The sequence below is a fragment of the Lampetra planeri genome, chromosome 29 (assembly GCF_965212315.1).
Source record: "Lampetra planeri chromosome 29, kcLamPlan1.2.h2, whole genome shotgun sequence".
Classification (NCBI taxonomy): Eukaryota; Metazoa; Chordata; class Hyperoartia; order Petromyzontiformes; family Petromyzontidae; genus Lampetra; species Lampetra planeri.
Window position 1 is genome coordinate 1,534,606 of NC_136135.1, and position 17,598 is coordinate 1,552,203.

Sequence of the window (17,598 nt, forward strand, 5' to 3'; positions counted from 1 at the left end):
GCGAGGATTTATGCACAGATGGAAAAGTGTGAGGGTGCTGCTGCTGCTTCTGCTGGTAGTGCCAGTCATCTCAGTCAGTCAACCCATGGCAACTGGGTCTATCCCGTGACCTGCCAGCCAGCGTTCGACACTTCACGTGGCCTTATAGTGCACGTATCCTGGCACAAGCGCCGTGGTGACGTCACAGCCACTTAATGGCGAATGGCGGTTGTTGTTGTTGCTGCTGCTGCTGGTGGTGGATGTATGTGGAGGAGATGGTAAAACAATGGACGGCTGACTTTCAACCGAGGGAGACAATTCGGATTCTTACTCGGTTCTGCTCTATTACTGATATATATCTGTGTCTATCCGTGCGTGCGTGTGTGGATTGGTTGGCACATTTGACTACCACGCTGCACTGCGAACCCCGCTGACCTATGTCCAATTCCCAGCCACGGCTGCTAACGTCAGCGGCGAGAGCTTTCCGAAATAGTCCTGGGATTTACCTTTACCGACTTGGTGTGGTGTGTAAAAAAAAACATTTCAGCTCTGGGGAGGAGGCAAATGTGGTCGGGCGTGGTGGCGGCCACATCGCCCCGGTCGCAACATGTGCTCGCTAACGGCCCTCGGCACCAGCAGTCTGTTGGGGGCTTTCCGAGGGGGATCTTTGTTTTTGTGGCTGCGCGTGTGTGTGCGCGTGTATGTCTGTCTGTCTGCGTGTGTGTGTGCGCGTGGATGTCTGTCTGTCTGCGTGTGTGCGCGGCAGTGTAGCAGTTAACGCGCTGCGCTACGAACCCGGCGACCCAGATTCGATTCCCGCTCATGGCCAACACCAGTGACGACTATCTGAAACAGTCTTGGGCCTCCTCCCCTAGGTCGACTCAGCCTCAAATGAGTACCTGGTGCGGTGTGTAAACATCGCCACTGGGGAAACAAAGGCGGTCCGGCGTGGTGTTGGCCACCCACCCCCTCGTGTACCGTAGCGGCCTTCATAGGTGCTCGCTAACAACACTTGCCCCAACAGTTTATTAAGGCTACACGGGGGAGCTTTATCTTTGTCTGTCTGTGTAGAGGTGGCTCGGTGCCAGGCTGGGACCCCCCTCTTCAATCCCAGCAGCCGCGATGTCTAATTCCTGCCTGTGTACGTCACCGCCCTTCGGCATCTGCGGCCGGCATGGGCCTCCCCCTAGATAAACTCGGCCCGAAACGCACGCACACGCACTCCTTGTTTATGTTTTTTCCCACATCTCGGTCGCTGAGCGAAGGCACGGAGCGGCGAGCGGGCAGCAACAAACGGCGCTGTTTTGAGGTTGTAATCGATAACGGGTTTCTTGAATTGACCGAGGTGACAAGAGCCTCGAGGGAAAGAGAGACGATGGCAGAAATATTAACAGAAAGATGAACATCTTCTTGGTTTTGTCGGTAAAGTCACGTAGAAGGGAAATAATAAAATAATAAAAATAAAACATAATCAAATAATTCTCACGACGTTTCGGCCACAACGCAAGCAGCCGTCCTCAGGTGAAGAACAGGTCTGTTGGAAAGACAGCGTCTGACTGCAGTCACGAAAGCTTTAAATCGAAATTTAAAAGATGAACATATCCGACCTGCAGTGTGGTGAGCGATGAAGCGAGAGCGAGAGAGGGAGAGTTGGTGAATCAGTAAGCGGGCGAGGGAGCGGTTGGCGAGTGAGCGAGCGAGCGAGTGGGTGGGCGAGTTGCCGTCACCTGCAGGATGGTGGTGGATCAGACGGAACCAGTCAAGTGTCTGGCAGACACGAGTCCCGCCCCCAACATGGGCGCAGGAATACGACAATTCAAGTTGACGGGAACAGCGACCACGGTAATTCGCTGTCAATGAGTTATGAAGAACAACGATGTTACCATACTCTTAGGTGACTTTACCGAAAAAACCTAAGAGTATGAATCCTTGCAGTCTTCAAATCTAGAACGATGTTACCACCGACCACCAGAGCCGAACGCGGCCCGCGGAGGCAGTTTAGCCGCAGCCATGCAGGTGATGATCGTGCCCGGCGGGTGTGGGAGTGCGTGCGTAACTCACCTGGTCGTAGAGGATGACGATCACAAAGATGCCAAACAGGAGAGACTCCACGAGTAAGACGATGGTGTGCGCCCTGCACACCACAGACAAAGACAAAGATCCACCCGTGTAGCCTTAACAGACCGCCAGGGCAAGCGCTGTTAGCGAGCGCCTGTGAAGGCCGGCGCGGCACACGAGGCGGTGGGTGGCCAGCACCACGCCTTGCCGCCTTTGTCTCTCCAGCGGCGATGTTTACACACCGCACCAGGTACTCATTTGAGGCTGAGGAGACCTAGGGGAGGCCCGGGACCGGTTCGGATAATCGTCACCGGCGTTGGCCGTGAGCGGGAATCGAACTCGGGTGCCCAGGTTTGTAGCGCAGCGTAGCGCTAACCGCCGCACCACCGCTCTCCAACCACAAAACGCACCGATTCCGATCCGGTACCACGATTTATCACTCAGGTGGAGCCCCCATGGGGCAGCATGGCCAGCCAGCCGGCCCAGCTCACCGGGTCGGCCCCTTGTCTATGGCGACGGCTGAAGAGTCACCTCGGGGCACCCGACGACGAAACGCAGTGTACCCACGACGCCCGCTGTTCGGAAACGGAGTCTTTATTCACGCCGGAGGAAATCCGATGAGCTGTAAAGCTCTTTGTCACAGATGTCCATATTGCTGGGCACCACCCTGCCCCTGGCGTCACCCACAGCTAGAATTAACCTAACCTCGATGGGGGGGGGGGGGGGTGGGATACGAAGAGGATGAATTCATATTCTTTGGGTCTTTCGGTAAAGTCACGTAGAACAAAAACATTTACAAAAAAACAACGACCTTTCGAGCGCAACACAAGCAATCGAAACGTCGTCGTTTGTGTTTTGTTAAACATTTACAAAAAACTACGACCTTTCGAGCACAACACAAGCAATCGAAACGTCGTCGTTTGTGTTTTGTTCTACGTGACTTTACCGAAAGACCCAAAGAAGATGAATGCCTGCAGTCACGAAAGCTTTAAGTCAGGATGAATTCATATTTAAACAGCAATCGTTCATAAAAATGGAAAAAGCGCGAGTGACCTGAAGCCTCATTCGGGTCCGTTCACTACCGCCCAGTCACTTGAGCAACATGAGCCACAATAACCAAACTGGGGGGGGGGGGGTGGAAGGCACGCCACCACGCATTGCCAGAAGCATCGTGAAATTATTGGGGTCGTGTTTTTTTTGGCGCAGATCAAAGGTCAGAAGTCGTACTGGCTCATCGTTAATAGTGTCGGTCTCTGGTTGCTTCCACTCAGAATGGGCTCTCGCTCAGCTCTGCGTGTGGAAAGTTACCCCAGTAATTTTGTGACTAACGGACAAATTGCGTTTCTTCTAAGAATAAGCACAGGAAGGTGCATTACTGGGCAATGTGCATATGCCCAATTAGCACGGTTGTCTACATGAAGTTCAACATACGTACATGCAACAGACACAACTGGGCCGCTTGAGACAGCCATCCTCCAACAGAATGTCTGCGTGGAGGCACGATGCTCACGAGAACTGAGCAGAGCCACACATGCAGTCCTGTTGAGCTGGTGGCCAAAGGCGGCCAGGCGTGATGTTGGCCACCCACCCCCTCGTGTGCCGTGCCGGCCTTTATAGGTGCTCGCTAACAGCACTTGCCCCTACAGTCTGTTAAGGCTATATGGGGGATCTTTGTCTTGTTATAAAAATGATTTTTGTTACCAAAGCCACGTTGAGATAACATTATGGGTCTGTAGTAACGACTGGAGGGAGGGAAAAAAAATGGAATTACAGTAAACTCAGTGCCCAACCGACTGTGCTTCCTTATCACATCACAAATGACACCACAATTGGTTGCCAATGACAGCCACCCTCATGTGCAATTGAATTACGATGGGGGTTTTTTTGAAAGGTAAAGATATCGTCCCTGGGAAGACTCCATAACCCTAGCCCATAAGAGACGCCATTGGCTCATGATTGTATCGCTCGTCTGCCCTCCGTTGATTTTGTCGTCAACTGCCCAGCGGCGCCGTTCGTGAGCCTCCCCCGCAGCTTACGCTCTTGACACTCCTGGTACCAGTCATTGGCAAGTCCAATCAGTTCCACATCCTCTCGTACCACATCACCCCGCAGCTCCTCTAGCCTTTACCGTGCCCGTTTAGCACACTCGCATCTTGCCAAACAGAAGCTTCATGGGCATGCTGTGGCTGGGCACGCGGGCTACATGACCCAGCCAAGGCAGCCCCCTCGCATGCTGAGGGAGCTCACTGATGGGACTGTGTCCAGATCTTTCAAGGATCTGTGAGCTCATCGCATAATCGGGTCTGGTTAAATCCAGGATGATGGATCATAGGCAGGCCCGCCTGAATGGTTCAAGGTGGCGCAGATGGTCCATTAAAGCGGCTAGCCTGACACTTTTACGTGCACGCACAGTGTTGGGGAAGCTGATTTGAAAGGGTAGCAAGCTAAAGCTACAGGATAGTTGTAGAAAGGTAGCAATCTATACCCATAAGATGTATTGAAAAGAAGCAGCTGCTGCACTTAAAGCTACTTCAAAAAAGTTTTTTTTTTTAAGCGAGCTTACTATCCACGTTAAAACTGTATCCCATTTAAAACGTTATGCATGGTATAACATCACTGAATAACAATGTTAAGTGTTATTCACGTCATAACATCGCTGAATTGGGCGTAGAATATGCTATACACTTCATAACATCACTGTATGACATTTGAAATGCACTATAAACTATGTAACACTACTAGATAACAATTAAAATGTACAAAGACAAATATCCCGCATGCAGCCTTATCAAATTTTTGGGGCAAGTGCTGCGAGCAATCACCTATGAACACCTGGCCGCCTTCATCTCCAGAGTGGCGATGTTTACACACCGCACCAGGTTCTCATTTATGCGCACCGAGTCATCCTAGGAGTGGAGTGGCCTATAACTGAATCAGATATTCATCACCGATGCTGGCCATCTGGGTGGCTGGGTTCGTAACGCAGGCCACTTACACAATTGCACTAATAGCCACGAAATATACATTTAAAATGCGCAACATACTAAACATATATATACCACTATGTAACAATTTAAATGTATTCATCAGTACATAACACCCCTATGCAGCTCTTACAATGTATTTGACGTTATATGACACTTTTGCACGGCATTTCAAATGTAAATGAAACATTGCTCAACCTCGTGATATCGTGATGATCTAAACCGCGACGTTGCTATCGAGATGCAGCCGTGCCGTTGCCACGGCGATGCAGCCACACGATCACTCGGCACATAACAAATGGCCGTGTGCGGCGGTAGAACGGTCATTTCTCAACGAAAAAGATTCCACCTTTGACGTTTCCCATGAAAACCTGATGAACGTCGTTGGCAATAACTTCCTCGTAGTACCTGCGCTAGATGTGTGCACATAAGCGTCGTGGTTAATTGATGGGATCACAAATCACCGTTTGCAGAGGTCGTCTGTGGCAGCAACAAAAAACTACCCAACCAAAGTTCGTCAAAATTGGCAGGAGGCCTCATCTCCCCCGGGACAACAAACCTACCATATGTCACCACGGTGCGTCATTTCTCCATCACGCTACGAAGGAGGCAGACACCCCTTTTGCTTGCAGTGCCGATCGACGTGCCCGTAACGATAGCAATAATATGTTGGCGAGCGCTTAGCGCACTGTCCTACACAAACTCGGTGACCCGAGTCTATTTCTTCGCCCCGGCTAAAATCGGTGGCGATTCCCGCTCATGGCCGGCACCAGTGGTGATTATCTGTACTGGTCACGGGCTTCCCCTTGATCGACTCGGCCTTAAATGAGTACCTGGTGCGCTGTGTAAACATCGCCACTAGGAAGACAAAGACGGCCGGGCGTGGTGCTGGCAACCTACTCCTTTGTGTGCCGTGCCACCTCTCATAGGTACTCGCGAATAGCACTTGCCCCACCGGGCCTGTTAAAGGCTTTACGGGGATCTTTGTGTGCGTGTGTGTATCTGTGTGTACGTATACGTGTGCATGTATGTGTATACATGTGCTGGTGAGCGTATGTGGGCGTTTGCTAAGAGTAATGTGGAAAGCGCGGCTGTTTGTTTGGAGCCGGTCCAAAAGCCTGCCATTTGTTTTGTGTTAATGCGAGTTGTGGTTTTGGCCTCCATTGTACATAACTTGCTTCCCATTATTAAGAGCAAGTGTGCGTCTTGGCCCCGCTCGATCAGCCACTAGTAGAGGGTGGGCTGTCTGACAAGCCACGCCAAGTCTCACGGCATCGCACAGCCCCATTTACACACACACATGAACACAAATATCCCCCGTATAGGCTACACAGTTTGTTGGGGCAAGTGCTCTTGACACTGCACCATGTAGTAGTGTACGGCTAAGCCGGCCTAGGGGAGGCCAAGGACCAGATCAGATATTCACCGCAAGCGGCAACTGAACGTGGATTCCCAGGATTGTAACGCGGTGCACTAACCACGACACCGAGCACTTCCCACTCGCACACATACGTACAAAAAGATAAAAAATCCCCCGTATGGCCTTAAGAGACTGTTGGGGCAAGTGCTGTTCGTATGCACCTACACATACGTACACGGCTATACAGACACACGTGCACACAGAGTAGTCTAGGCAATGTGAGTGTCGGAGCCAAGGGGCCCCAAGGGCTGAAAAATGGGATCTTATGACGAAGAGGGAACTCTGTCCCCTTTTTTGCGAATGAGAATAAGGATTTGCATGGTCCGGGCGAAGGCTTAAATGCCCTCCTGCAAACTCGCCAAGTGAGCCCCCCCCTCCCCCCCCCCCCCAGTGGCAGCTGTCCCTGTGTGGCACAAAGTGTATGCAGCACCAGCTGGCAAGTGGGAATTGGGTCTGCCAGTATGGGGGAAATGCTGCCATGTGGTTATTTTCCTTGTTAAATACTGTTGCGGTGTCATTGATCAAATTTGGACCACGACGTCCAAATCAACCTTTTGAATAACTTCACGGACCTTTAACGTCATCCACTGTGAGGCCGATGGTTGTGCACCCACGGTCAATGCACCTGCGGTGTTAACCAGGGTGGCAGCTGGGATTGAACTGCAAACCATCAAGCAACAAATGCGCTAGTGCCTGGCCAAGTCACAGGACGTTTTATTTCCCCCGCGTTTTATCCACGATGGCGCTATCGCCGTCACGTCACCAGACCAACAGCACATTCGGAAACTCTCCCAAAGCAGTGCGTGACCCTTTGTGTTAGAGAACAGCCCAGGGGAGCGGATATTACAGAGCTGCCTCTCGGATCCCTTCAAGTTACCTCTTACCCACACGCGAAGGGGTGTGTGTACAAGTGTGTGTGTGTGCGTACGTACACCACCGCCTGTGAGCTACAGTAGGCGCGTGTGCGTGTTTGCTAGAACGCAGCGAGTTGGCACAGCGGGGAGTACAGGTGGTGCATCTGCCAGTCATCTCAGTCAGTCAACCCATGGCACCTGGGTCTGTTCTGTGACCTCCGGCCAGCAAGACTTTGACACTTCACGTGGCCTCAAATGTGCACCTGGCCTGGCACAGGCGCTGTGGTGACGTCACCGCCACTTAGTGGCGAATGGCTGTTGTTGTTGTTGTGCGGTTGTGCAGGTGTGGTCGTGTATAGTAGTGACCGTTTATAGGCGTTTGCTAACACGAACGGATGCACGCACACACACACACACGTACACACAAGATCTCTAACTCAATTCGAAACAGCGGGCTCCTCTCTCTCCGTCGCGTGGAAAAACAATGTTTAGCAATCGCCAGGCGCGTGCAAGCGCGTAGCAACGAAATTCGTGCTTAAAATGCGGTTACTGTGCATCGGTGTGCTGAAAAAGGCGCAGCAGCGCGGCGCCTCACGAGGAACGGAACTCGGGAAACCTCCGACTCGTCACCGAGACATCTTGTGGTGCGGGATTCAAAGGCTGTTTTTGTGCCCTTTCGCAGAACTGTTATTCTTTGAATCTTGACTTAAAGCTTTCGTGACTGCAGGAATTCATATTATTGGGTCTTTCGGTAAAGTCACTGAGATAGGTTCAGAGATGGGTTATTTTCTTTGTGACTTTACCGAAAGACCCAAGAAAATGTTATTCTTTGGTTAATTCAAAATTCGCGGCGTCGTGCGACAACACACGCATCTCACTGCAGCCATATGCAGCCCCCCTCTGCCACTCCGTCGCTGGGTGAATGGCCTCTCCCGTGCCACGTCGACCCTGGGGGCTGTCTGACCGTGCTTCACCACTGACGTCAGCCCTGGCCAGGAGTCGAACTCGGGCAGCCGGGTTCCTAGCTAGGTGGCCTGACTGCTGCGTCACCGCTCCACCCGTCTTGTATTAGATCGTGAATACTCATTCCACTGCTGGATGAGGGCCTCTTCTTTTCCTCCCCCTGCCGTTTTGGGCCAGCGAGGTTGTTTCTCCACACTTCACCACGCGCTGCTGGTCAGCGCGCGTTCGTGAAGTGGAGATCTGGAAGCAGTTCAAATATCGCCCTCGCCACCGCCGCCGTTAGCCGTGGCAGGACATTTAAATCAGGTCGCGGAGTTCACGTCCACTGTGGGGCCATTCCACGTCGGTCGGACCCACACGTGGTGCGAAAGCAAAATACTAAATTACTAAATTGTACTGCAGAGTTCATCTGCGAAGAAAGATTCTTGAGACATCTGTTCCAAGGACAGCACGTACAGCATCAAAGCATATTTGTTTGCATTTTTTTACCACAGGTATGTGTTGTTCATGCCGACTCGATGCTTGTTAATAGGTTGTCTATTTGGTGCTTGAACATCTTAACACCTCGTGTATTTTATGCCAGAAAGGGTGAAGCCTTATTTCATAATCATTCAATATCTCGATACTGCCAGAGAAGCTCCCACAGATCGCCAACAACAACAAGTGCGCCGTTGTTCGCGATCTCGAAGCGCTTGAGCTCTTGTTGTTGTGCAGCTACAAAGACAAGATTTGTAAACAAGGCTTGGCACCGCACAAACCGGACGATGACGGTGGCTCACAGGTATGATCGTGAGCGGGCTGACAGCCGAGGGAGCCAAGGACGTCTTTTCCCGATGACGTTCAAGGCGTTGGTTTCTATCGTCTCTGCGCCTCTTCCACGGCCACTTCCGGTTTCACGGCCTCAATTTGTGCAAAGGGAATGGCCAATCGGAAAGCAGTTGGGCGAGACAACCAGGAAATAAAGCAAATGGGAAAGAGGAGGAGGAATGGCAAAAAGGAAAAGGATTGGGAAAGGGAGAAGTACGGGAAATGTGTGCATGTATGTTGAACTTCTTTCACGCCGTACGCAGCCAACCATGATCGACAGGAATTGGGTGTGGGTTGCCACACGGTCATGTGACTTACGGAGGCTTGAGCTGATTCAGATCTATAGATATTTATTTAAAAGGAGGATTCCAAGGAGGATCGGAACCCATAACAAAGGTTTTTGGGTTAGATCGCGTAAGCATAAATGTGTCGTAACCCTCCACCACCCGACACAGCCAGTAAGGTTTGTCACGTAAACAACACTTCAGCCCAATGGTGTGTTGGAGAGTAAATCCACAACATTTACAAATTGAGTAGAATGACGTTACGCTGGTAATTACATCAACCAGCATCATCGGGCGATTTGCCAGAATATTCTGGATGTGTCGGGTGGTAGAGGGTTACGACACATTTATACTTATGCGATCTAACCCAAAAACCTTTTTTATGAATAATACTAATCGCGAAACCTTTCGTGTTAAAACGATGAGAACCCAAAACAGGGAAATAAAAAACATAAACAGCTAAATAAATACCGCGTGGGGTTTCCAACGATTCAAGCTGGAGGTTGAGAAATATTGGCCGCGGGCTAAAACTTGAGATAAGAGTTGATTCCCTTTTGGTTTGCGTATTTTGCTAATGCCAAGCGTCGATCGGTTGCGTTGCTTGGAGTGGCCCAGCGGTTGGGTGGACAACAGACGGCACAAAGCGTGCGTCACGGTGGATGGAACGAGCGACCAGGTTGTTTGGCCCGAGACGTCTCCCGCACCTTCCCAACAAAAACACACGGAGCAGAGTCGCGGCCAAAAAAAAAAAAGCGGCGGAATGGGACGTGCGTGAGCGCGTGCGTCACAAAAACCAGATCTACAATTTGCCGCCACACTCCGTGGAAAGGCTCCAAGGGTGAGGAGAGAGCTACCGCCGCCCACATTGAAGTTGAGAGAGAGAGAGAGAAAAAATGGATTGCAAAATATTTGAGAGATAAAAAAAAGATATAATTGATAAATGGGACGCAGCACACGCATCCTTTGCGCGGAATGTGTGGCGATGGCAACATTGGTGCAGAAAATCGAATCAAGCTTTGTTTGCATTCACATTCCACGCATTCTGTACTAATGCATTGAGGAGGGGGACGAGGGGGGGGGGGTGCGGCGCACGTACGCACGTAGACACGCGCGTTCTTGTGCCACGAGCGAGGCCGCTTCAAATGCGCGGAGATGAATTTGTGGTAACGGTGCGTTTCCAAAATCCACTTGGGCGACTCGGAACAGCCGTGACCAAACTGGATTGTGCCACGTAGAGTAGATGGCCTCAACTGTGCCACCTACGCCTGTGCCAAGAACACCCCCATTGCACCCATCGTGTTCAATTTGATTGATTTCCACCGAATTTTAAATATTCCAGCTTTGAAAATTCCCCCCCCCCCCGTATGCGCCCAAAGAAACGTCCGATTGACGTTTGATAAACACCATTCACAGAGCATATAATAGGTGTTCCCTTACCAGCAAACATGACGCTACTCAAGTGATTTCAGAAGTGGACCAATGAAGTCATGTTTCCAGCGTCAATCTTTGACACGATGTTCTGTAACACTACTCGCTGTGAGAGTTCGGAACGTATATTTCTTCAGCTCGTGAAAAACACGATGTTACTGGCGCAACAGAAAGTGAATTCGAAATAGAAATAAACACAAATTATTTCGGACGATGTTCTTCGATGTTCTTTTAACTTAAAACGTTGGCCATAGTTTCTGTATTTTCATTAATTTACAACATGCACTGTATCATCGCCATGTTAAATTTGGTTCCGCACTCGATTTGACAAAATTTCAGCCCTTGAGGATGTTATGGGGCGTCAGGTGGCAAGATGTGAATTACCTCGCCTGGTATACAGGAGGTCGTACATTCGATCCCGGCCCTGATGCCTGCTGTATATTTGGAGTTTCCATGCTCTCCCCATGGTCGCGTGGATGTTTCTCCAGGTCATCCGTTTTTCCCTCCACATTTACAATCCACGTGCGTTTAGAGTATTTGTCTGCAATAGATGTCCACACGATAAGCCACCACGTTGAGCTAGCATTTGTGGCCAGGTTGCTTCTGAAAAAGAACTATGTAGCTCAGTGGTCCTTGCCGAGACAAAATAAGCAAGTTAAGTAAAAGTTTTGATTGAGTAAGTAACGGTGTGACAGCCGTTTCTGTCTGCGGCAGGGCGGGTGGGAAAGTGCCGCCCCCTATTGTGAGAAGCAAAGGTCAAAGGTCACAGAGAAGGTCGAAGAGATGGTCAGTACGGGTTGGCTAAAGGGAGGGGCTCGGACCGGTGTAGCTGTGGCAAGGAATTGAACTCGGGTTGCCAGGTTGATAGCGTAGAGCGATAACCACTGCGCTACGACTCGAGCCCATATGAAGTCGTGACAGTGACTATGCTTACACTGAGGCTTGGCTTTCCGCTTCCTCCTCAGGTTTCTTCTCTTTGCCGCTCGTCACCAACTTGGCGAGGACCAGGAGGAGTGCATAGATGCTGCCGATGCCTGGGGCACAGACACAACGCGCGTAATCAACACGCGAGCCACACGTAGAGCGCATACGACACACACAACATACACGGCGCGCGACCAGCACATGGCCAACTACAACAACAACCGCCATTCCCCACTAAGTGGCGGTGACGTCACCACAGTACTTGTGCCAGGCCAGGTGCATTTTAAGCCCACATGAAGTGTCCAAGGCTCGCTGGCAGATCACGGGACAGACCCAGGTGCCATGGGATGACTGAGATCACTGGCAGATCATATAATAAACATACGATCAACACGCATGACACACACACGCAACAAACAAAGAACACACCACAAACACGATGCACACCATCGCACGCAAACGGGCGTCTGTCCCGGAAGAAGATCGCAGACGAGATGCACGCTCGTGCGAGCACGTGCCAAGGATCAGCACCGTCAGGACGAGCGGCCGCCGTAACGTAACCGCAATCCGCAGGGCGAGCGATCGAACACAACCCCCAGGTGGGCACCTTCCCAAGAATCTCGCCGCCCTCACTACCGCACTGGCACACGAGCATGGAAACCCCCCCGTGGCCCCCACTGCCTCTTCCCCACTGCCCCCCCCCCCCTCACTGACCCCCCCCCCCCCGCCATCGGCATAAACGTAAACAAACGAGCCCCAGAGCAGTGGACACCATCCAGCTGTGGCTATCCCAGAGGTGGCCGCGTGGCCCAGGGAGTGGAGCCGGCGTCGCCGAGACGATCCTGGCGTTTGTGGTTAAAGCGCTGCGTCGGGGTCTCTCAAATCAGTGCGTTCATCATGGCCATTTCAAGTGCACTGTGCCAGCACTCTGCCAGCGCTGCTGAGTTCATGTGTTCGTGGTTAAAGCCCTGGGTCTGGCTGTCCCTCTCTCAGGGGCTGACGCACTGTCCGAGCACCGAGCAGTTGTGATTGTAATGCCGGAGGCGACGGCCTACTCGTTTCGGATGACGTCACGGGATCTTCAACATCCACTCCGAAGCAGACGGTGCGTGTTGTCGATGGCCGATTAGCCGCAAATGAGCCCACTAGATTGAGGATCGCACAAGGCAGCAACACAACATCACCGCCCCGACTGCTAAATCTTGGCAGGACCCTCCCGAAAAAGAGTCTCGAGACTCAGCGAGGCTTTCCTCGTTAAAAAAGTGTAATAATAATAATAATGGCCGCTGGAGCGGAGAGTGTGCAGAGTCCGATGTTGGTATCGTGATCGCAAGAACCGATTTTATTCGTGGGATGGACACATCGTTACGCGGCTCGACGGACACCCACCGGTGTAGAGGAGGAACTGGATGAAGTACTTCTGATTCAGCTCCCCCACGCAGTTGTTTATCCTGAAAAACGCGACACAACGAGGCATCGTCAGTGTGGGATCTCCGCAAAGTGTTGGCTAAACTCGAAGCAGCGGCCCGGGATGACGGCAGCAGTGAGGATGCAAGAGGTCGTAAGTCACACGTACACAAACACTGACACGTAAACAGAGACACTATCGTAATTACGGACGACACACGCTTACCGAGGGCACGCAAATGTAAACGGAGAAAAGACATCCGCACACAAAAGGCAAAGGTCCCCCATATAGCCCCTAACAGACTGTTGGGACACGTGCTGTTCACGAGCACCTGTGAAGGCCGGCACGGCACACGGGGGGGGGGGGGGGTGGCCAGCACCACGCCCAGCTGCCTTGTCTCCCCAGTGGCGATGTTTTTACCCACCGCACCAGGTACTAATTTGAGGTTGAGTCGACCTCGGGGTGGCCCAGGACAAATAATCGTCACTGGTGTTGGCCGTGAGCGGGAATCTAACTCGGGTGGCTCCGTTCGTAGCACAATGCGCGAACCGCTACACTCCCGCTCCCCGTGCACACACGCACACACAGACCCGTGCACACATAACAGGGACATGTAAATAAACAGACACACGCATGCATGTGCATACCCATGTGCACGTGCAATTGCACTCGTAAAACACACTCACACAGGTGCACAGACGGTGAGCGAGCACCTATTAACACACACTAGCCCTTTTATATTTTACTCAGGTTATCACCCACTGCGGAAGCATAGTGTTTATAATAACAATGTCCTTTATTTGTCTACCCATTCCTCGGGGAGTCTCTAGACTCGCAAAAATTTGACGGCTGCGACATCAAATCCCAGATGGAGGTCAACTCAGCCCACCATCCCACCTCCTCCCGTGGTAAATGCACGCAAATTCAAAGGTGGCCCCGATGTCAGAAGCTTTGGTGTCCCGTGTGAAGCCCTCCCCCCCCCCCCCCATTAAGCTGCACAGTTGTCCAATTCAAGGGTGACTCGGAGCCATTTCCACAAATGATCGAAATATTCGCACCCCTGTCCACCGCAATCCCAAAACGGTTCTGCTTCAGCGAATGGAGCGACGGCCGAACGGAGATTCCCAACGAGAAGGAGACGCCGTGGGATGCTCGTGCTTCCACAGACCTTGGGATTGTGCTGCAGAAAGACGCTTTTTGTTGTTGTTGTTGTTGTTGTTTTTAAACCGAATTGCGTACGTAGCATTGGAGGGGCTCTGGGGGTTATGAGGTCATCGAGCCGGACCGCCGCTGAGGTCCTGAGATTTGAATCCAGGCGTCGGCTGCCCGCGATCAAATCGGGTCCTCGAGGGTAGTGGGCCGATGGTCTCAACTCGGCCACCAATGACTGCTCAGAAAAAAAATATCCCCGTCGTATTGAACTTAGCGTTTTGCTCCGTTTGGCTAAATATCCAACTCAGAGGTCAAACAAATTTTTCTCATTTTATTGCCCTGTGACGAAGACCTCCACAGCAGGGAAATGTGAGACGATACAGCACCACCTAGTGTGGATAAGGGGATTTTCAAGGGATCCTCAGCAGTAGTCCTTTGACCTATGTATGTCCACAACAAAGAGTATTCTTGGGTTATATCGCGTAAATATGTGTCGTCAAACCCACCACCACCCGACAAAGCCAATTGGTAATGTTCATCACGTTTCGTTTACGTGGCAAGGAAGAGCGCTCCAGACGGCCGCAGAAGTGCATCTGAAAGCGCGCGATGCGGTAACCGTCTTTGTTCGATGACCAGCCAAAAGCCGCCACTGCGAGGGTGACCGGAGTTCGCTTGGTGGTTTACGCTCCTTGACGAGAGAATCCTGTCTCTCAGTGTCAATTTCTCCCTCGGTGTAAATTCCGAGCGTGCGTTTATAACCATGAACGCCAGGGATCGCCAGATGTATGGTAGATCATCATCAATGAAAATGCCTCCGAAATTGAGCTGGACAGCATTTCATTTGAGGTGCTGCCACTGCCGCTGCTGTTGCTGCTAGCGCTGACATTCGCAGTCTGTTTACAAACCGCGCCCTCGGTGTCCTGCGCCATGCGGGAGCCAGGTGGACCGCACTTTATATTTGGGCGAATCTAAAAGAACAAAAAATAAACAGAAAAGGAACAAAAACACACACACGTCCACGGGCACCGGTCTCCCGGGTTACTCTTCAGACACACACCTCCTTCATGTGTTTATATATATGCACACATTCTATATATCTGTCTTAGTGTCAAGCTCATGTCCATATTCAAGAGAGAACTTGAAGTTGGAAGGGACGATAATAGAGAGGAACTTAAATAAACAAGCCAACGACTCACCTGCTTCACATATCTGTCCGTCCGCATTAAAGGAACGTAATTGTTTATTTTTTACGCACAACCCAGCAGCCACACGGCCTTCTGGGAGGGCATGATTTTTCAGCAGCATCAGTTCAACGCAAGCACAACTGTGGACCGGTTTCGACATTCTGCGGGTGGCTGTGGGTATGTCGCGTCGAGTCAATTGTAATTCTTCGCCTAAACACCTGCCGCCTTCCTGGCACAAATCTGCACACCCAAGGCGCTGTGGTCGCGTCAGAATAATGCCACCAAACAGGAATCCGGCAAAAGCGATGCAGCCGCTAGCGCAGGGGTTGGACTGCTCTTGACGTAATGTGTGTATGTAAGTACTCGCGTGCATTGCGCCTCTTGAAATATTGAGTTTTGTATCGAATTCGAAAAAAAAGGACCCTTCTTGTTATTTTGGTTGTTGACCCCCTGCTCCAGTGGAAGGAAACAGAGGTAGAGGACAAGGGGGAGGTGGGGCGGGGGAGGGGGGTAGGAGGTAGGGATGGAGGAGGCACGAGAGTGGACAGGAATGACAGCAGATGAGATATGATGATGATAATGGTGACCGCTAACAGAGGAGGACTGCTGCTGCTGTTGTCCCAAGAGCGTGAACTCAGCGATCTCCGTAAAAGGGCTGGGCAGGAAAGGGGGAAGTATGTCTGCCTGCCTGTGTGACTGAGCGAGTGGAGCTGCCAATGTTATGATTCGTAAAAGGTTGTTTTTCGGTTAGGCCGCGACGTAACGATCGATCAGCCCAAACCGTTGTCGTTAAAACCCTCCACCACCCTACGTGGCAGAACAAACTACTCATCACGTGTCTGAACAAAGCCAAATTTGACAATTTGATAACGGTGTTTCGTTTGAAACTACGTCAAACAACATCAGGAACAGATCCAGGAAGTTGAGAGTAACAGAGTATGGAGAGGGCTTCATCCAGCAGTTGACTGGCAATTTCTCATTACAACCATTACAAGAGCCAACAACCTACTTGCTCTACTCCCCCATCCCTGTCCTGCTCCCCCCCCCCCGCGAATTCCCCCCAAACGCGGCGGTACCAGGGGCAGTGATGGTCCATGCGTCGAATGCAGCGTTGGCACATGCGGCAGTGGTGGGCCCGGGGAGGCCGGTACGCCTCGCACCGATTGCACACGGTCCACGACTCGCTGGCCTGCTCGCCGCACCACACACACACAAGACACAGATCCCACGTATAACCTTAACAGACTATTGGGAAAAGTGCCGTTAGGGAGCACCTGTGAAGGCCGGTACAGCACACGAAGGGGTGGGTGGCCAGCACCACGTACGCTCGGTCGCCTTGTCTTCCCCGTGGCGATGTTTACTCCACACCGCACCAGGGACTCGACAACAACATCGCATCAAATTTATTTTGTTGCTGCACGTCAATTGGCTGATTATTAAAATAAAAAAATTTGGGTTTTTCACGTCACAAACATTGCTCTCTGAAACAGGGGGGGTAGAAAAGTGATGCCCCCCTACCGTGTGACCTCTGGAGCCTCACCTCTGAACCAAAGGTCACTTGGAGGGATCTCATGGCAAGCTCCAGGATGTCTGCTTGCGTGCGGTCACTCTGTACCGTACGGGGCGATCCGCTGCTATACGTGAGATCCGAATGGATTCTCTGTCTCGTGGCCCGATTCCGATATTGCACGTGGGATAAACTTGGCGGCAAAGACCGTAGTGTCAGTAACACTGCGGGCTTAAAAGGAACAGAAATGTATAAAAGCTGATGAGTCTAGCAATGACATAACACATAAATGCTGCATGTGCAATCAATTTATTACGTGCTATGAAGACAGGCCATTAAGTGCAATGAAGTTGGGCGATCGCCTGAAACATCGCCTATTACGTATATCTATCTCCTTCTAAGGCCACCGTATTATTGACCAATGCATCGAGTGTCCAGAGGGTAAGACGGACGAGGCCGCCCGTCTAGTCCGTGGGGGAGCGCGAGAGTGGCGGGCGGGCGGGCGGGCGAGGCTGGCGGTGGGTGGGCGATGGCTTGACGGAGGGGCGAGGGCACGCACCTGCTCCGCGCCGTTACGCGTGGCGCTCGAACGGATGTCCGAGAAGTCGATGGCTGTCGCGGGCAGAGGGACCACACCTGCAGCAAA

General features: G+C 51.6%; 1 protein-coding gene across 2 annotated transcripts in view; it reads right to left on the reverse strand.

The window, feature by feature from the left end:
* LOC144728551 (palmitoyltransferase ZDHHC3-like) overlaps positions 1 to 17,598 on the reverse strand; it is a 49,274-nt gene that overhangs the window by 19,319 nt on the left and 12,357 nt on the right. Inside the window, exons 3-7 of one of the 2 annotated variants that reach the window (XM_078608058.1) lie at positions 17,512 to 17,588; positions 16,522 to 16,634; positions 13,091 to 13,152; positions 11,712 to 11,811; positions 2,041 to 2,113 (exon numbers count right to left, since the gene is read on the reverse strand). In XM_078608058.1, coding sequence (XP_078464184.1) covers positions 2,041 to 2,113; positions 11,712 to 11,811; positions 13,091 to 13,152; positions 16,522 to 16,634; positions 17,512 to 17,588 — 425 coding nt within the window. Of the gene's footprint in view, positions 1 to 2,040; positions 2,114 to 11,711; positions 11,812 to 13,090; positions 13,153 to 16,521; positions 16,638 to 17,511; positions 17,589 to 17,598 lie in introns of both variants that reach the window. The other variant, XM_078608057.1, reaches the window with a different exon arrangement.